The sequence below is a fragment of the Lutra lutra genome, chromosome 16 (assembly GCF_902655055.1).
Source record: "Lutra lutra chromosome 16, mLutLut1.2, whole genome shotgun sequence".
In the NCBI taxonomy this organism is placed as follows: Eukaryota; Metazoa; Chordata; class Mammalia; order Carnivora; family Mustelidae; genus Lutra; species Lutra lutra.
Window position 1 is genome coordinate 12,251,633 of NC_062293.1, and position 21,369 is coordinate 12,273,001.

General features: G+C 40.0%; 1 protein-coding gene across 5 annotated transcripts in view; it reads right to left on the reverse strand.

The window, feature by feature from the left end:
• The window catches only part of CEP112 (centrosomal protein 112), a 431,394-nt gene that overhangs the window by 70,939 nt on the left and 339,086 nt on the right, over nucleotides 1–21,369 (reverse strand). For all 5 annotated transcript variants that reach the window (XM_047708133.1, XM_047708130.1, XM_047708131.1 and 2 more), the window contains one exon: nucleotides 16,537–16,686. In XM_047708133.1, the coding sequence (XP_047564089.1) occupies nucleotides 16,537–16,686 (150 nt within the window). The remainder of the gene's footprint in view (nucleotides 1–16,536; nucleotides 16,687–21,369) is intronic.

A 21,369-nucleotide genomic window follows, 5' to 3' on the forward strand; every position in this document is an offset into this window, starting at 1 on the left:
AGATGGTGAGCTCGAGTAGAAACCTGTCGTCAAGGAGAAAAGAGAAATCAGAAGAAACCCTCCGCCGGAGGAAATGTGACACAGGACGTGATAGACATGACCGGTATCTGAATTGATCAGAGCTCAGGATCCGTTTTAATGAAAGCGCATTAGGCCAAGAAGTGAAACAGGAGACAGGGTGGCAAGGCGGAAACAGGGACCACAGCAGAGTTGATCCCGGGGAAGAATATCCATTGTTCAGGCTGGGAGGGACTTGCGGTTAAGCACCCATCTTTGGCCTCTCCAAATAAGCATGTCCTAGTAGTTAATCTTGGGCTGCATACAGTGTGTTCAGAGAAGAACACACGCGGCGTCCAATCTAGACCACACACCATCTTGCGATGCCCGGCTGGACCAGGAACTCACACTACGTCTGTGCCCTTCCCAGGGTAGGTAAACACCCACGACGAGGTGCTGTTTATTAACTCTACCCAAAGGGGGAAAAAAAAAAATAGGCCAAACTCAGACTTTGTAAACTTTGCAGATCCTATTCAAGAAGAAACCAAACCCAGATAAGCCAGACTGGAAAATCGAGAGGAAAGTAAATAGATCTCTCTTCGAGGGACACAGACATGTGCTAATATCTGAAATCGTTTTGAAAGCATAATGAAATGCTACGGACAAAAATGATTCCCTGCGCAAAGCCTGGCCACCCGTTGAGGCCGGGTCAGAGATGTAGAGGAAGACAACTTTCCTGGGGAGGAACCTGGGAGGGACCTGGTCGTCTGGATGAGAAAATGCAGCCCAGCGTTGCTTTGGCATTTGGAACGAATCTGCCACTAGGAATGGCGAGCATATAAGATGGAAAAAGAGCCATTGGGATGAAAAGAAAAATAATGCTTGTTTCTAAGAATGCTGCTGCTTTGTTTTATGAACTAGTCTATTTGTTTTGGCTGCAACTGAACTCAAGAATGTTTTCTGCATATTTTACAGAGTAGTTTATAGACATCAAAGGAACAATCTCTCCTTTCATCATTATTTACACATAAAAATAATGCAATTTGTGGTGCATAGAGGATGTTACTTCTTAAAAAGCTCTCGAGTCTAATTTATTAATTGCTTGAGATTTAAAGTTAAACAAGGGTGAGATGCAAATCGCATGTTACTATGAAATACTGTACCACCAAATCTTGTTTTATTAATGAGATGGTGAGCAGCCATATGAATATTTATTTAGGTGGTTAGAGGCTTTATGAAGAATCCTGGAGCAAGTGACAGAGACATAAAAGCAAAAGGGTTCTGCCTCTTGAAGAAAATGGGGGCTGTTGCTTTGTTTTTAATTCCACTTTTTCCTCTCTGCTTCCAACATTAAAGCATTCCTGTAACCCACCAACCACCCCAGATCTCTTTCGCTCCAAATCTTTGGTTTCAGCTGCTCCCCCTGTGCCCTGGTAGCAACAGCCTCCTCTTGACAAGCTGGAAAAGGACATTTTGGTCTGCCCTCACGGCTCGATGGCATCGCGTCAGTTTTTTCTGATTTTTTTTGTCAATTACATGCATTTGGCAAACACAATACACATACAAATATTAGATTTATTTTGATGCACTGATTTTGATTTAGTTCCTTAGAAATTCTCTTCAAGCTGTCAATTAACTCTCTATATTCTATATGATCTCCTGGAACAAATGTCCTAACTACATACACACACACACACACACACACACACACGTAAAGCAGAATGAGCTAGTCTTAAATACTGTTTCATGGCTTATAAGGCACACTTATGCAGAATGAGCTATGATATTACAGCTGCTTATTCGCAGCTTCACTTTTGTCTCACCAAGAATATGTAGTAACTGCTGGAAAATGTACATGCCATATATATGCATAGAGACACACAGCCTATCTTTTTTGGAAAAGCATGTGCACACCAACATACCAACACACACACACATTCCATTTCCTTTTGTAAAAACCGATACCCGTCAACATAGAATCACGTAAAACGGAGTCAACTTATGAAGTCAGGTGTTAACTTCTGTAGCAACAAAGATGATGGTAAACAAAGTCCCACCAGGCCATGGGAATCCAGGGGCTCTTCCTCCCATCCCTGTCTAGCCTCCTCTCTGTTCCCTGTGGCCTCCCCTCCTGCCCCATCCCGGCTCTGTGCCTCAGACCCCTCAATACCCCGTAGATCTGCATTCCCTGCTTCCTGCTCTAGATACCACTTCCTAGTCCTTCAAATGAGATGATCTCATCTAATTGTTAGGAAGAAAGTCTCTGATTAAACAATTTCACATTAGAGCGTGAACGACTTCAAGTGGTTTTAATATGTTAACATATCAAGGATGTCTGCATCTTAAAAGAAGAGTTTGATAACCCAAAGGCTTGGATAGTTAACTGCAGATATGTGTGTGTGTGTGTGTGTGTGTGTGTGTATCCCTATTTCTTTTAACTACAAGGTTGGGGATGATACACTTTGAACTGCCTTAAAAAATACAATAACAGACCTAAGATTGAGCATTTAATAATGAGAGATTATATTCTATTATAATTCTTATTATATTAAGTCTGTATTCTTGGGTGCCCAGTGATTCGGCTACTACGCAGAAGCCAGAAATAATGAAAGAATCATTAAGCCTTAAAGAGAGATTCATGAAAGTAGAAGTCCTCAGGGAAGGGGCAGTCAGAAAGGTTTCCTAGAGGAGGCAGGTAGGACCTTGAGATGGCCTTGTAAGAAATTAAAACATCATCAAAATATAGAAAAGGAGAAATGAAATGTCCTATCCCCCCAAATGGCCAGTTGCCCCATTTTGAGGTTCATTCAGGCAAATTTAAATGTATGTGCCCTTCTGCCTTCTTTTCACTTACAACATGGTGGCCATCTTGTCTCCCTTCCCACAGAGATCCACTTCAGTCTTTTAAAATGGCCTCATGGTATTCCATTGTATGGATGTGTGTGCCGTAATTCATCGCTTTCCCTAGCTTTTTGCTCAAATAATATTGCATATTCCTGCAAGTATGTCCGTGGGATAAATTCCTACCCCTGGAGCTGCTGAGCCAAAGGCTCTGTGCATTTCAGGTGGTGGTAGACGCCCGTGACGCCCTCCAAGGAGGCTGCCCCATTTATGCTCCCAACAACTGTGCATTGTCAGGTATTTTTGCAAATTCAAAATTTATGCCTATCCAATGGCAGCCAGGCCCTTCACAACTTTGTAGTGTTGATTTACATTTCTTTAATTATGAATGAGAATTCGCATATTTTTCACAGGTTTGCTGGATATTGCTTTTTGTCTGTGAATTCTGTGTTCGTACCCTTTGCTTTTCCCGTCCACCAGCTTGTTAGTCTTTTCCTATTGATTTTCAAGCACCCTTTGTAAGGCAGGGAAGTTAGTGATTTAAGACTCCTCTGGCAGAGTTCTTCATCCTGGACTGAGCTGAGACACTTTTGGCAGGGACACCAGCTGAGAGGAGGCTGTTTTAAATCAAATGCAAGTTGAGAAGGGCTCTGAATAGGGTCAGAGCAGAAGAATAAGAGATATTCTCGGATTCTGGTGATAGGCTTGAGGTAAATTGGGATGAAGGAAAGAAAGGACAAAGATGAACCCAAAGTTTCTAACAGGAAACAGAAAGCCTGGGGGTAACCCTGATAGGCTAAGGAAGAGCCAATTTGGAAGGGAGGATGGTAATTCAATGTTGTAGTTACTGAGTTTGAAATAGCAGTGTAGTCTCCAAAAGAAGATGGTTGCCAGGCAGTAAGAGATACAGGACCCAACCGGGAATCAGGCTGAGGCTTCTGGGAAGCATCCCAAAGGAAGTGACAGCTGAAGTCATGCAGGAGACGAGCTCATGGTGGAAGGGAAAAGGGGAAGTGAAGGACACAGGACACAGACTTGAGAAAAACACCCACAGGGAGGAAGAGCGATCAATAGAGGAAACAAGTAAAAGTAGTATCATATAAATCTAGAGCAGGGGTTAGCAAACGATGGCCAATGGACCAAATCTGGCACCCAGCCAGTTTTTGTAAATAAAGTTTTATTGGAACATAGCCATGCCCACTTGCTGACTTATTGTCTAAGGCTACCTTCACACCACAGAGGCAGGAGCTGAGTAGCTGCCACAGAGATCATATGGCCCACAAAGCCTAAAATGGTCACTGTCTGTCCTTCACAGAAGAAGTTTGCCAACCTCTGTTCTAGAAGGAAAATTGTTGGTCAGTACAGTCAAAAGCTGCATGGAGTTAGAGGATGATTAGAAGTGGGGAAAGCAGCCCTGAATTTAGAGAAGAGGTAATAGGTTAGTTACTTTGTAAATTGCCCATATATTGGGCTTAGAAAATGGACTTTAAGAGAACATATGGGGGGCACCTGGGTAGCTCAGTGGGTTAAGCCGCTGCCTTCAGCTCAGGTCATGATCTCAGGGTCCTGGGATCGAGTCCCGCATCGGGCTCTCTGCTCGGCAGGGAGCCTGCTTCCCTCTCTCTCTCTCTCTCTCTCTCTCTGCCTGCCTCTCTGTCTACTTGTGATCTCTCTCTGTCAAATAAATAAATAAAATCTTAAAAAAAAAAAAAAAAGAGAACATATGGAAGAGCTAAGTCATATAGTGCCTATCCAAAAAATGCGAGCAGGTGGTTGGCCAGTAGCTAGAAAGAGCAGCAAGAGGGATAAGAGAATGCTGTTTATCCACCTGTCTGTCCATACACCCCTTGTTCTGAGAAGGCTGAGCAGCACCATGAGCATGGCGACTATAGATGGAAGTTGGTTTCATCAAGAAAGAAGGAGAGGGGTGCCTGGGTGGCTCAGTGGGTTAAGTGTCTGCCTTCGGCTCAGGTCACGATCTCAGCGTCCTGGGACTGAGCCCCGCATCTGGCTCTCTGCTCAACAGGGAGCCTGCTCCCCTCCACCCCGCCTGCCTCTACCTACTTGTGATCTTTCTCTTTCTCTGTGTCAAATAAAATAAATAAAATCTTTAAAAAAAAATGATCTTTAAGAAAGAAACAAAGAAAGTAGGAGAAAAGGAACTCTTGTAGCAGCAGTACCCTAGTAAATGTTTAATAACTGTCTCTCCAAAAAAAAAAAAAAAAAGTCTTTATAGCAGTGTGTACCAATTTCCATGGTGCACACATTCCAGCAGGCGGAATTCCTGACAATGTAACAATCAGCTCACTCAAGCTAGCCAAGGCTGGGCCGGCACCCCAACTGGGTGTTGCTGGCACCCATGCCCAAGGTGGGGGATAGGGTATAGGAGGACAGCAGCAACATGCTGAATTCTTTGGGAATAAAATCTGAGGAAGCAAAAGATAGTATTATTGTCCATAAAAGGAAGAGGCATACATTTCACTGTTGATAAATAGGAAAAGAAAGGTTTATCAAGAGTCACCTGAAACTGACCAGAAGCCCAGCTTCTGCTGGAGAGAATGGCCAATAGCCAATTAAATCAAGACATCACAAAACTACCTAATATAACAAATATATTAAGTCATTATCAAGTCTTCTACTAATTAAAATTCTTTATAATGCAGTGCTTCTGAATATACACATGGATATATATATATATATATATATATATATATATATATAATATAGTAATGGTATAAACAAATGTATATACATAGTAATCATCCAGTAATCTTGGTTATGGAGGCTTACAACTATGTATTTCAGTGCTCATTATGCTCATTTAACTGGCTTTGAAATAGTTTCTGAGATAGTTCAGAATCATTAAAGATCAAAATATTTCTAAATAGCTCTTCTTAATTTTTTTCAAATATTAAAGAAACTGATGTTTATATATTCCAATATTTGATTCACCAAAGCCATTCATATTTTGGACCATGCAGTAACAAAATTCACAGAGTGGTTTCCAAAGAGTAGCGTTTACACAGCTACTGGTGAAAGAGAATCTGTTTTCACCTGTATTCTTTGAATCACACTCGGTCACTCCCACATTCACTCATTGAACCTAACTGGTCTTAGTATATATAAGGCAGTGTCCCAGAGGCTAAAAATACTTTTCATAATGCCTGAAGGATTTTGTCCACTGAACAAATGATCTTCAACTAGTTTTTAATAAAATAAAATTTTGCCAGAGAACAGAACTGAAGGAAAGGTAGGGAGGTAAAAGGCTCTGGGGGGGAGAACTGTTCATTTCTTCTCTGCTCATCATTTATTGTTATTGCTTCTTTTTGCTCTAGGAAGCAAGGTCATAATTCACTACTATGCTGTACCCAATCTTATCTTCCAGAGTATTCTTCCTGGAAAATGGTACTTAGGGCTTTTGCCAGTATGAATGAATGAATGGCTCTGTCTTCCTTTCTGAGTATGCGGGCAAGCCTTCTTGGGTGGGATGGAAAATACATTTCTATTCTTAGCATTATTAATTCTAATTCAGGAGGGCACAAAGAAAATGCCACTACCCACCCCCCACCCCTGCCCTTAGGATGTGCATACAGGGGAGACAGGAATTAAATAATGAACAGGTCCCAAACAAAGCCATCTGATGCTAGGCACTGAGATTTCTTTCTGTTTCTCAATGACTAAAACTCCACAATGAGGTTTATAATTTTATTCTTTGGGATATGGATTCCTGTAAGCTTTTAGCACAGTGAGAATTGCCCAATCTTATGAAATATTCTCTTTTTCCCCCTCAAGCCCTTCTGGTAATACAGACCAGATTTCTAGATGTCCTACTGGCAGCCGACCTTTTCTCGTGAACTCCAGTCAGTGGCCAAGGGAGAGAAGCATCAGTGCTTTAAAATCTCTTTTCTATGCCTGCAAGCAAAAATTTTACAACATTTCTCCTTGATATGAAATCTCTGCTTGGACATCTGGCTTCACAGTGAGGAACTTTCAATACACTAGCTTCAAAGAAAGGGCTTAGCCCTGGTGGGGCAGTGATGCCAGAAGAATGTTCCACAGTCTTTCTATAGAACTATTTCTAACAATTTCCCCCAGTGAACTTCTGTGAGTTCAGTGGCTAGAGCTAACTAACATTTAGATAACTTCGCTTTGGTGGACAGCCTTTTGGGAGCCTTCCTGGGGGTAGACAAACTATGCAAGGTATAATATATGCGAGGTAAGGGTATTTTATTCGAATCTGCCTAATCAGACAAAACACAACACTATAAGATCGAGGTTATTTACACCTATCTGCTGTACCATCCCAAATATTTACAAGCTTGCTGCCATCCACAAGATAACATGAGAATAAATGGAGAATAAATTGGTCCTCAGAGCCTGGATTTATGAGGTAGTATCATTCACTCATTCAGCATATTTCTGGCACTTTCTGCTGGACCAAATGTTGTGGCAAGTGCCTGCTCCCAAGAAGCTCAGAGTCCAGTCAGTAAGAAAGAAAGTCAATCAAAAGACAGGTTCACAATCTCCTATCTGCAATCCTGCAATTCAAAATCTTCTGCAAATCACAAATTATTTTTGAGAGGTTGTGGTTCACTTGCGAGGCAACAAAACAGCACTGATGTTTGCCAGGGTTCCTAGCCCTTTTTCGTCCTGTGTGTAATATGGGCAGTTTCACTGTGCATTTGTGCGTCTGGGCGCAGTGTGCCGACCCGACCCCACCGACGATGAAGGACAAGGACCGTACCACCTTCCTAGAGTCAGCAGAGCCTGATTGGTGAAACCTATCTGACTCCAAGGTCTTGATCGGGGCTCTCAGACGAATGTGACAGAGCAGCGAAAACTTCACCAGAGGCATGGCCAAAGCTGGCGTGAGCTTCCTACTCTGACACGTCACAGGAAAGATGGCATTTAAATCTTAAAAGGGAAGGACCTCACACACAGTTCACGGGAGCACAGGGAGCATGGCATGAATGCTGAGGACTGGCTGTTTGATGAGGCAGACAAAAGGGCAGCATCTACACAAGCAGTTCTCAAAGTTTTTCGTCTTTAGATCCCTTTATGCTCTTAAAAGAATCCCAAAGAGGCTTTTTTAATGTGTGTTATAGTTAATGACATTTATTGTATTGGAAATTAAAATGAAGAAATATTAAGATATTTATTAATTTTTAAATAAGCCATCGATCCATTGTGTATGAACACAAATATCATATTTTTTAAATAAAAAATAACTATTTTCTAAAGCAAAAAAAAAATTAGGAGAGTGGGTCTGGCTTAATAGCAGGGAGCTGGATTCTCCTGTCTGCTTCTGTCCTCCATCTTTTGCAATGTGTTGTTCTGGGTTGAGTACAGGAAAAAAATCTAGTCTCCCACAAATAAGTAATTAGAAAAGGAAGGATTATTTTAGTGGTCTTTTCAGATGATTGTGGATACTCATTGGGACAAATGAAAACTTGACAAGTGGTGGTGATGCCGGGTGGCTCACTCGGCTGAGCATCTGCCTTCGGCTCAGGTCATGATCCCGGGGTCCTGGGACTGAGTCCCTCATCCAGTCCCTCCCTGCTCAGTGGGGAGCCTGCTTCTCCCTCCCTCTCTCTGCTCCTTTCCCTGCTCATGTGTGCTCTCTGTCTCTCTCACACAAATGAATAAAATCTTAAAAAACAAAACAAAACAAAACACCCAAAACTTGACAAGTGGTAGTTTCTTAAAGGTCAGCTACAATACCCAATTTGATGCTCTTAGCCGTGAACTTTGCCAACTGCTCCATTGAAACCCATTGTTCTCGTTTATACTTTGTAAGGATCTTTTACCCACACACGATTTTGTAGCACCGGGTATTGGTCATTTGGAAAACACTGGTTCAGTGAGTTATATAAATCTTCCAAATGTTGATACACGTCATTATATTCCTCCCTCTTTCGTCCCATTCACATCATTAGTAACACCACTGATCTCATCAGAAAAGTCTTTAAGTAATGGGAAGCTGTTAAGCTTACAGTGATGGTGCAAGGTTTTCCAAATTTGTGATTTCTGCTTGAAAGCTCCGATTTTATCATTAGCAACAATATAGTCAGCTGTGGGTCTTGAAGTGTCAGGTTCACTTCCTTCCTTCTCAAGAACACCTCTGCCAGAGAGTCATATCTGAATAAGCCTGGTTTGCCTGTCAATCGTTCCTTCCAAGTGCCAAGAGTTCAGCTTGCACTCAAACACACGCAGAACTGCTTTTCCTAAAGACAACACCCTACTTCAGTCTGCAGTAGAAGCGCTTTGCGTGTACTTCCTATTAATATTAAAAAGATGTGTTCTCAAGGGTTGAGATTTAATAGAATTAATACTTTATTGCTTCAGGGTTTTTGTTGTTGTTGTTGTTGTTTGTTTGTTTTTAAAGCACAAGTAGATGGTGGTGAAGGAGCCAATCACTACTGGGGTGGGTGACAATGTTGTGTTTTGTGCTAAGACCAGCAATTTTATCCAGTGTGGCTTCTATACCATCAGTGCAAATGTGAACACAGTGAAGAATGCACATGATGGCTTAGCGTTATTATGAAGATAGTTTTGACCTTGTGGAGCTCCTGGAAAGAGAGTAGGGACCCACACGGGTCTGAGGACACTGTGAGAACTGCTGGTTTGGATTATATCAAGTGTTTCATATGCCATGTAGGCAAGGGAAAGCCACTGATGGATTTTAAGAAGCAAACCACATGCTCATATTTGTGTTTTCGAGAGGCTGCTTATCAACGGGGAGAGGGACAGACTTGGGACTGTTGAGTTATTGGCATGATTCTATATAGGAGGGATTGTAACAGGCAAGGACAAGATGATGAAGGGCTGACTAAGAAGGCGGGAACTGGTGACTGCAGGATGGGGTATGAGCTTGCATTTAGAAATTATTCTTAGAAATAGACCTCAGAGAGGTGAGGGAGCAAAAGATTCATTCAATGGGACTTCCAGAATCTGACCTGAGGGACCGGGCTGTGGTATTTAATTCAGATCAGTATAAGAAGAAAAAACAGGTTGGGGGCAAGGTAAGAATGAGAGAAACATAAGTTCAGTTTATAGGATGTCTAGTTTGGGCAGCCTAGTGGGTCTTCAAGTGAAAATGTGGGATGGTAGTTAGAAATCTGGACTGAGGGCTCAGAAACAAAGAGTACGTGGAGAAGATTATTCAAAATTCATTTGTATAGAAACTACATACATGAAGGGGTGAGAATGTCCAGGAGGCATACAAAGAAAATAGAAGAGGTCTTGCCTAATCCCACGATTTGAGTGCTAAACATGGGAACAAGGGACAGGGAATGGGGATGGAAGAGAGGGTTTCGGGATGGTGGATGAACTGAGTATGTGTTGCCATGGAGCTAAGGGAGATTTGAGAGGCTGTTTATGGGGCCGATTAAGTCCTTGTTCACAGATGTTCACGGACTCTTACTACAATGGTTCTGTAACTTCCTTGCCCCATTGATGTGGATGAAATGAGGCTGGGGCTGCAGGGATGTTTTTCTCTGCTCAACATAATCTACCATGAGGAGGCTACCCCAGGAAGCCACTAGTCTAGGGAGATTGTCCAGGCATGTAGAGTTGTCCTGAGCTCATTCTAAAACCTGGAGTCCAATGAAACCAATCAACATCCTGAATCCAAACCACAGCAATAATCCATAGATATGCTGCAAACAATTAAATAAATGCTTGTTATTATAAGTCATTAAATTGGGGGCCTTGTTTGTTATGCAGCATTATTGTGGCAATAGCTGATGAACACACATTCTTTGTTAAATGTGATAAAGGAGTCAAACAGGCTTCTAAGATCAAATAGAAGGTTTTGCAACACCAAATGAAGTGACTAAATAAGAGTGAAAACTAGCAAAAATGCACTGGAGCACTGAAATCGGGTAGTAAGGTAAATAATAGCAAAAAACTCTCAGAAGCCTGTAGTCAAGGAAAGAAACATGACTCTGGAGCACAAAAGCCTCCATATCTGCCAATGTCCCCCGATTCATTATTATTATTATTCATTCATTATTATTTTGTTAGACGTCAACAAAATCCTGAGAAATCTCATTAGTATCATCAAATGCGGAGAGAAAAAAGCTATATGAGTGACCTCATCTTTTTCCTCTTTCAAAGTGAGAAGTGGAAATGGATGTGGTGGAAAAACAGGTAAATATCAGGGCTGTCTATCTCTGAGAAAAGTGAAGGTCACAGGACTTTAGGGATACATGCCAAACTGGGATAATTAAAACCCCAAAGGGATATCAGATGCCTTCTCCCACTTAGGTAGTGTGAACGCAGAAACACAGAACATTCGCCCCAACTAGACTACACACACACCTCTACTCCAGCTCTTTCTTTCCCTCCTCTCAGGTTAGAGAAAATGCACAGACATCACAAATCACTTTTCTTGCAGAGAGGAGACAATCACGATGCTTCAGAAACATATATTGAACATTTAATATGTAGAGGTATTCTGGTTAATTACTGAATTTATCCTGGTTACTCTACTAACCTTAACACAATAGAGAAAGACTTCTTTAGGAATCCCTCAAAAAAAGCAAATCATTTCCACAGGGGAAAACCTAGTCTTGCCCAGCCTCCCCCACAACAATATTAAATGCTATGTGGGCAATGTTTACAGTTCTCATGAGAAAACACGTGACCAGGAAGATGTGCCCATCTGACATGGTGTTCAAACATAAAGGTAAATGGGCAGATGTTCTTAAACATGAACAATTCAGGGAAGACAGAACCGTGAGTCTTAAGAAAACTATTTGACCATGAAATCCAGTCAATTAAGAACCAAAGTATTAACTTCAGAAACGGAGTCGCTGTGGTAAAAGGTCTAGTGGTAAGCACCGCTCCACTAAGGACAGCATGAGTATTAAACTAAAGAACAGAGTATGGACAAATTGTGACTACCACAAACCTGGACACTGTAATAATAATAGCACCACCCCAGGCAGGAGGCAGAAAGCAGGGGTTATGGGAGGAAGTATGAACATACTAATGTACTCATTTTCAACCCCAAATCAAATTCTGTTCAAAAGTCCAACAAGTCCTTCTTTAGACTCTACTTTCTTCCAGCTGTTGAACTGAAGTAATGTTAACTCCGGAGATCTTTCTAAAACAAGCAGAAATACAGAATCTGGAGTATTACTGCATTTTACAAGTCTATTTACTTTTCCTTCTCTTTTCTCCTTACATGTAGTAGGGTATCTGAAATGATGTTCACCTTAATGCAATGATGGCTATTTCTGATGGGATTTGGGGTGACTTTAAATATTACCTTTCCCCTACATTTTGAATCATTTGTGAGCATATGCGACTATCCATTTTTTTTTTTAAATGAGATTTTCTTTAAAACTACGCATGCAACTATGCCATGATGTTAATTGACAATGTTGATTCTGGGTGGTAGGACTATAAATATGGTTACTTTTCTACTTAGTACTATTTCATATGGGTGAGGAATTAATGGGAGATGAAAACCAGATGTTTAGCATAGACTACTGTATGGGTTCAGGATGGCTTCACCATCTCTGACACTCTTCCCTTCCAGAGGTAGAGACTAATTCCACTCCCCTTGGTTCAGGCTGACCCTGGGCCCTATCTCAACCAAGAGAATGTGGTAGAAGTGCCATTGTGAATCTTCCTACAGTAGGAGCCTTCAGGGAAGTGCAGATCTGCCTTTGCCTATTGGAATACTCCTCTCGGACGCCAGCTTCCATGTGAAAGGTCTGACCACGCAGGGCATGAGGCCATATGGAGAGCACCTGGAGCCATATTGGATGTTGCAACCTCAGCCAAGCTTCCTGCTGAATGTAACTCCACCGTGCCACACATGGAGCAGAAGAACCACCCAGCTTATCCCTGCCTGAATTTCTGATCCAAAGAATTCTAGGCATATAAAATGGTTGTGGCTTTAGAACACCAAGTTTTGGGGTGCTTTGTTATGCAGAAGAGCTGGCTCTTTTTAGAAGCTTGACTTTGGAGGTAAGGAATGAGCTAAAGCAGTAGATAAGTGACACAGATCTTTTTGCTCTCAAAATAGGGCATACTGTGGTGGAAAAGATTTACCCATAGGATTGCATTTGTCTCTGTAACTCCTTTTATACTCCAGGAATCCTGTTCTGTGAAAGACCTCGCTTGGTCCATTGTTAGACAGCCAGAATCATGCCCGCTGTTGGTCTCCACTACCATGATTAACATCCACTGGGCTCCCTTGGACTGCTGGCTCCTCCACTTTCACCACGTTTTATCATTTCTTATTGCAAAAATGATGTTATAATTAAAAATATGGAGCTAAGATAAAAGAAAATTGCCACAAATTCCACCCTGCAGAGATGTCCTCCAGTAAAATTTTGATATATGATTCCTGTCTTTTTTCTCTTTATATGTACTTTTATTTGCAAACATGACCTCATATATAATTTCTGTAAACTATATTTTCATTGAAAACTACCTTGTGAACATTTTCGCTATCCTTAAATATCCTTTCCCAACACCATTTTCAATAGTGCATCATTTTTAGTTTATGTACTATGGCAAAAAATATAGACAGGAAATAGAAAATATGAGTATTGTGGGTGCCTTGTCTGCAATGGGACCTTGATAAATAGGTATTGCATAGATGAGTGAATGCTAGAATGAACTTCTTTTGGCTAGCTAAAGCTTTGTGCAACCTTTTAACTGCCACCTTTGGGCACCTTCTGGAAATGGGTCAAAAGTTGGGCATGTCTCTCAGGCAATGTAATAATGGTAGGTATTGCCAAATTATTCTCCAGAAATGTCTTAGCAGGTTACACTATACCACAGTGGTGGCCCTTAAAAGTGGATTGGGATAGGCTACTTTTCTCTCAAGAATTACTTTAATAAAAGGTCTGCTGATCCACGGAGACATTATCATAAGCTCTGGCAGGGTGAGTAACAGGTTTACTCTCCACCCTCATCCCCGACTGCCAGCTTGAGGGCTCAGCTTGTCCCCAACCCAGAAAGTGGGGCAAAGTGCATTTCACAATCAACATGCACACTCTTTACACGGCACTCTTTGATTCTCATATTTCAATACAGTAGTATTTAACATCACAAAATCTTCGGTACATGTGAGCTTGTTTTAACATAGATGCAGACAAATGCCTTTGGTTTCAGAAAACCAAATACAAGCCTTACGGTGTCTGTGCCTCTTTCTGAGTATCTGGATCTATGTACCTGTATGTACAAAACACTCAAACACAATTAGAGTGCCCGAATCCAACAGCTGTTGCAGACATGCTGTTATCACTTAGGCAAACAGAAAATGAGAGTGAGGCTATCTGGGTTCATTTGTGCATTTGGCCAATGCCTGGCTTTCACAGGCAGAATGTAGAGACTGGGGTATGTCCAACAGTTCATGGCTGAGCCTTTCCCATCACGAAGACCGTGGCTTGAACCTGGCTAAGTTGTTGGGCAGTATGAACTTGGGACTGGGTATTGAACCTTAGAGTCTCAGTTCTCCCACCTGTAAGATGAGGAGGATAGATATACCTTCCTTGTAAAGATGACAAGAAGGCCTAAATGCATAATGGGACTGGTGATGAATAAAAATGTCTAGCAGAGAGCCTGGTACATAGGGCATGTTAAATAAATATGAGCTATTATTCCTTTTATTTTTGGTGACATAGTCTGGAAAAGAAAAGCAATGCGAGGAGTGCTAATGAATTACTTATCTTATGCAGGTTAGTAAAAAGAACCCCACAAAGGTCATTCACTTTACACATAATCTAATTGAGTCAATCAAACCCATACTATATCTGCAGCGCCTGCGTGGCTCAGTGGGTTAAGCATCCGACTCTTGATCTGGGCTCAGGCTGAGATCTCATGGTCCTGGGACGGAGCCCTGTGTCAGGCTTCAAGCTCAGCAGGGAGTCTGTTCTCTCACCTCCCCTATGGCTCTCCCCCCACTCTCTCTCCCCCCCTCTTAAACAAAACAAAACAAAAAACTGACCCATATCTTACCTACATTATAATTTTAGTTATTTTCAAGTACCTATGTTCTGGAGGTCATAAGTATCATATAACATATATTTTAATATAATACGTATGTACATCTTTTGAATTCAGTCTTTAAGATCTGACACTTTTCTGGAAATTAGGATCACAATGGTTTTCTGTTTTAAAAGGTAAGTGGATTAAAACTGCAAAAATTATTAAAATAGGCAGATGCACTAATTATATTTCTTTCAAGATTTTTTTTTAATCTTAAGAGACAATACTAGAAACTATGCCATTATGGAGTAAATTTATGTTTTCCCTTTTTGCGTATGTTGGGATTCAATTATTTATTTGAAATTTGGAACTTGCCTAGTGCGTGGTATTTGGATATCGAGTGGAAAAGAAACTCACTTAAAATGAAATTTTTATATAACTAAAGGAATTTAAACAAAGTATTCAGCTCAGCTCATGGCAAGCAAAACAGTTCCACAGATCAATGAGTAACTCCTGTGCATTTATAAATGAGAAGAGCTTCAGAGATTTTTTTTCAATTACTAGAATATAAAAAAGAAACCTCTTTTTTTTGTCTCATACCCCACGTAGGGGGAAAAGAAGCTGGCCGATGGGAATATATAGCGAAAATCTCATTAAGAACAAGATAAAGTAAGTCCTCACCTCTAAAGTGAGGAGGCTGGATGAAATGGCCTCTAAGAGTTGGTCGATATCTGAAGGTGTTTTTTTTTTTTTTTTTTTTTTTAATTCCATTCAGTCTTGTCCAGGCTTAAAGAGTATATTTTAAAAAGCAACTTACATTAGCACTAGCTTCTTGGTAAATTACTCAGATTGCCTACAATAGGCTATAGAAAAGAAAGACAGAAGGGTTAGGCAGAAAAGGGCAGCAATAAAACCCAAATGTTTCTTTTATTTTTCCTTGCTTTGTACGATTGCTCAACACGCTTTAAGCGTTGTTATAACAAAGTAAAATCACTGAAAAATAATCTTTTGCTGGAAATTCTTAAAAAAATTTCTGTTCTCTTTTAAATCTTATTTATAAAGGTTTCCAGATGCTTATCCTCACGGATTAAACACAGCGTGATGTAGACACTTATAATAATATTCGCTGCTACGAAGCCAAGAAAAAACTACTTTGAGATCTAACTGCCTATCACCTAAAGAATCAGGGTCCAGGGAACTTTCTGTTGCTATTAAAGGCATGATTCTCTGAAGCCATTTGGAAACAGCCTAGGTTCTCAGCAGCAACACATCTACCCTGTACTATGTCAAAGCACATCAAATGGTTGGCATTCCAAACCTCAAACAGGTTATTTCTCATTATGTGAATACATAATGAAAGGATGTGGGCAAAGAATAGAATGTAAATTGGAAGCTGACTTCTGAATTTATTAGCCAGCAGTACTGGGCTAAAACAGTCATCCTAATTTCAAGAGACAGTTCGAAAGTGGTTCTCAAGAAAAAGGACAGGGTATTTTTCAAATATTTGTGCAGTGTGAATGGACCGGGCTTGCCAAAAATGACTTTTTATGCTGGCATGTGATCTCTTCGAGGGAAGTCAGCCTGAGTCACTGGATACATCAAAGGTAGAGCCCAGTGAATGGAATTCCAGCAGGCCGCGCGAGGAAGCCAGATACCTGCACCATCGGCCCACTGCCGCGATTCCAGCCCTCCTTTTAATTACATTAAAGCAGCTGGTACCACTGGTTACTGAAGTCTTCAGATTACCTTGATTGCTCGGTCATTATCTCTAATCAGCTGCTTCTTCTCATCTTCAAACTTCTGTATAACATCCTGGAGCCGCCGTTCCGCATCAAGCTGCTGCCGGCTGTTCTCCTCTTTCAGAGAGGAAATGGTTGTCTGAAGTTCTGCTATGATCTAAAATGAAAACAGCATGCTGTGACTTCCAGTTCTTCAGTGCGAGGCATCTATTTTATATGTATTTATGCTTCACAAAAGAGCGGATTTGGCAAAACTCTAATCCACAAACTAAATATTTTCAATTAACATATCGCGCACTATAATGCATGAAATTCCACACAATAAAAGACTATAATAAAACTGTGAATGGTGAACAACTGCTGAACCAAATATATTTGGAAGACATTTCCACTATAACATTCCACAATATTTACTCACCAGAAGAAAGAACATCTGTGATCTCAAAAATAGGAAAAGCGTCAGATTTTATTTCGCTGAGAAATAGACTTATTAGAATAAAGAAAGCGATTTTGCCTTTTCTAATACTTGGAACTGTAAGAACCAAAGGAAATAACGAACAGAGCTCCTTCTTTTTCCTTACCTAATTCTACACAACGATTTTTGAGTACTCACTAAGGTTTGTGCACCGTGTTGAGTGCCTTAAGTTCCCATGTCATTTACAAATGTTATTATCACCTGTCTTTTATAAATGGAGAAACAGAGGCATAGAGAGAGGTTATACATTTCCCACTGTCGGAAATGACATCGAACTAAAAAGATAGGCAGAACTTGAGCCACACAGTCAGATCAATCACCGTACCAAGTGGTTCCTCTCACTAGCCTTTGTTTTCCTTTTAGACAAGGTTTTGGTGTGGAAGAGAAGCTTATCATGATCAACTGATAGATAGATATCCATGGAAGTTTACCCAGAGACCCTTGTACTATTCTCTACATTGGAGAACCGGTTCTCTCCACGAATGGGTCCCCTCTAAGTTCTCCTAAGTAATGAGGGACCTTTTTTAATGAGCTGAGAATATGGCTCTTCCTTGGGTTTGGATGGCTACATTTCCTTTCAAATTCAATAGTCATGACTTCTTAAAAGCAGAAAATAGTTGTTTCTTCTTCTAACTAAACAAAACAAAACAAAACCAACCTTAGTCCTGGTTGGAATAGAATTCCATTGGTTCTATGGGAACAGGGCTGGTTGGTGAGATACATTGGACAATTCAGTTATCTTCCTTAAAGTTCAATTTTTCCACCTAGTATTTGGTGGCAAAACTAGAGTACGGTATTGTAAGACAATAAATAGAGACTCTCTGAAGTCTGCCAGAAGCCAAGTCCTATAGAAATATTAATTGTTACTATGGATATAAATGACAGCATATTTACAATAAAATATGGAGTTTCTATGCTTTTAGAAGTGAGCAAACTCACTGTACCAAAGTTTAACATTTAGGATTTGTAAATCACATGTTAAGACTATTGTGAAATAAATGGCAAAATACATACTAGCAGTACATTAATATTTTTAAATACGAACTTGGACCTTTTGCTATGAGTGGAAGAATCCATTTACTGAGAATAAAGATGTTTTTCATCTGTTTTCTGAATTTTGATTAAATGTTGTTCCCATTCTGGCATCAATTCAATGAATTCTCATAGCACTTCTATGAAACAGGGAAGGTTAAATTCTTATAGTGAATGTCAAAAACTGAGGCACAGAATAATCAACTCACTCACAGTCACAGAGCAAGAGGAGCCAGAGATAAGAAAGAGCCAAATTTCCTTGGCCCAACATGAAACTTAAGATTGATATTTTATAAGAGCATGGAGCCAAATAGTAAAAATAACTCACTATTTCAATGACTATTGGAGGGTTTCAAGTTAAGTAAACTACAACTTTTTAAAGGGGTAAGCTTAAGTCTGTCATGTGTTCATTGTGTGTGTTCGGTACGTGTGAGTGTGTGTGTGCATATGTGCATGTATGTACACATGTGTGTTTAGTGATATGCAGTATTATCACATGTCCAGATTCATATATCCACTACCACAATCATGTAATATGTTTTTAAAGTACAAAGTAATTTTGTTGCTTTAAAGAACAGTAAGATTAGATTAGCTTTTAATTGGCCAAGACTGAAGATAAAAGTATTTGTGGGTTCTTTAAGTCACCATAAGGGCAAGAAACAGGGATCTCTCATTTTCAGAAGCTTAATGACAAGAGTACATGAAAAAGAAATAAATGTAGGTTTTGGAAGGAGCTATGAGCAAAGTCCTGGATGTTCTGAGGAGAGCATGCTTGCTTTTGTGTGGAAAATGAAACCTTACATTCTTGGGAGGAATGATGAGATTCTTGGGACGAAGTAATGAGATTATCTTTGGAAAGTTATTCTAAAAACTGACGAAGATGATTCAGGGAGACTGTCAAAACATTTAAGGTGAATCACGGTAGGTAGGTGAGTAGATAAAGTGGTTGACAGACTGACAGATGAGATGGATATAGAGAGGTAGCTGAAAGATGGATAATTTTTAAAGCCAGAATTGAGATTTAAGATCTCAATTAATACTAACTTGATTAATATGCTTTGGGTAAAGAACAAAACTCACTTGGTTGTAGACATCTTATCTTCATCTTATCTCAGTGCATGTATCTAGCACTTAGTATTTAAGTAGTAGAACTATAATCATAGTAAATAAAAATAATAATTACCTGACAAGTTATATTGAGATGATCTAGCCTTTTCATAGAATAATATTAAAAGTTTCTGAGAAAAATCAGAACTAATCTATGCAACCATAAACCCCACCAGTTTTGATTGAATCATAATTAAAATGTCACCACTCAACTGAATGATTATCTTGCATTCACTTCAGAGAGAGATGTGGATGCAAATATTTCCATGTGATATTAAAAATTAATATTTTAGGAAGCAAAAGGAGAGCTATTTCAAGCTGATGCCATAAGCACCCTAACTCATGAAAGCTCTAATAGTTAATTATTGCTAAGCATTTAACACTTTGCAAAAAACGTTTAGCAGGTCTTATTAAGTCTTAGAAATAGGATTCTGAATAGAGGCTGAGATTTCCTCTTTAATTCACTCTGATGTTTTCCAGATTGTAGTACAGCTTGAGATCTTTACAAAACTCCTCTTTAAAATATAGCAGGCCTACTTGGGAAGATTTGGTGGACACTGAGATCCTCATCAAACAAGTGGGAAGAGTGGTTCCCCAGCACGTTTTGGCTTCTGGGTTGCCACCCTGGAGAATGACATGAAGGTTGGGGACACGAGGGACATGTGGAATACACCCAGGCATAATCTGCCTCAGGTACGTGGGAGCAAGTTAGGGCACTGGGGGGAGCCAGGCTCTTGGCAGTGGGTGAGCTCTACTGGTATTCCAGCTCTAGTCTTGTCCACAGTGACCTGTCTTCTTGCAACATGGCAATATCTTTCTCTGAAAAATGGCCGCCAGGTGAGCCAGCTGAATGGGGACAACTGTGCTAACACCGAAAAGGCAAGGTGAAAATGTCATATTAAGACAAAAAGAACAAAGTTGTGATTCTGATGGAAATCACATTTGGGAGTGTGCCCAGAGATGATTGAGTCATTGCCATCATGATGAACATGGGAGAATCTCAGAAGGGGCACAGTCCTAGGTATGCCACAGGCTTGGTGTTCATGGTCCATTAGATCCTGAAAGCCTCAAAGATTAAGTGACTTCCTTTAAGGGAGGAAAATATTTAAAATATTTTCCAAATTTAACCTGATGATCTCCTAGATTCCAATGCATTCATTATAATTGCATTCATCATATTACTTAAAAAAACCTTTTTTTCAGAGAGGGATTTTTTTTTTTTTTTAAACCTGATAAAGAGTTAAGCAACTTTGCTTCTGGCATTGTCCTCAACTTAGATAGGAGTTAGGGATCCCAGCAAACCATCACTAGAAAACAGAAAAAGTCTATGGTTCTGTTTGTAATGTTCATTTTCAAATAATCTGTTTCTTTAAGCTGACCGGATTGTAGACCAATGTTTCCCAAATGCCAGTACATAGATATAAATATACACATATGCTTATATACATATAAATATTTACATGTATTTAGAGTTGGACAAACAAAATATTATCAATATAAGGTTGTCATCCTACCTTTTATGAGGAGGATGGACTGTCTTTTATTGTTATTATACTCTTTCAAAGACTTTTTTTTTTTTCCTATTTGGTGTTGTGTTGCCCTTTGATGTATGAAACCATGGCTATAGGACATGATAGCTGTAACTAGTTGGCTTTTCTTCCTCCTCCTGCTTCTTCATGTCTTTACTTGGGAAAATATTTAGCAACCCCCTGTGCCTCTCCACATTTTGGAGGGAGATTTGATCAATTCTTGAATACCCAAAAATAAATTAAAAGTAACTTCTTATTCCTTCCGTATCTTTTTTATTCTTTGTTCCCTCTTTTCTTGTCTCTATTTCCATTTTCATCCTGCTGCAATATGAGCTAACAGCCATTAAATGCTTTACTGTGTACTAAGCACTCTCTACTAAGCACTATTTTTCACCTTACGTTACTAAATACTTAAAACTAGCCTGTGAGGTAAGGACTACCCCCTCCTTTTACAAATGAGGAAACTGAATTCCAAGGAGTCCAGGTAACTCGCTCAAGGTCATATAGGTCGTAGGGCTGGTATTCAAATTCGGTCGGTTGGACTCCAAAGCTGTAGGCTTTCTTCCACACTAACTGACGTTTAATTTGCTTTAATATGAACTAATCAAGCTCTTCACACATTCCTTTAGATAAACTTAAATACTCCTGTTTACACTCTCATTATTTAAGCATTTTTATTAGCTATCTTATATCTCAC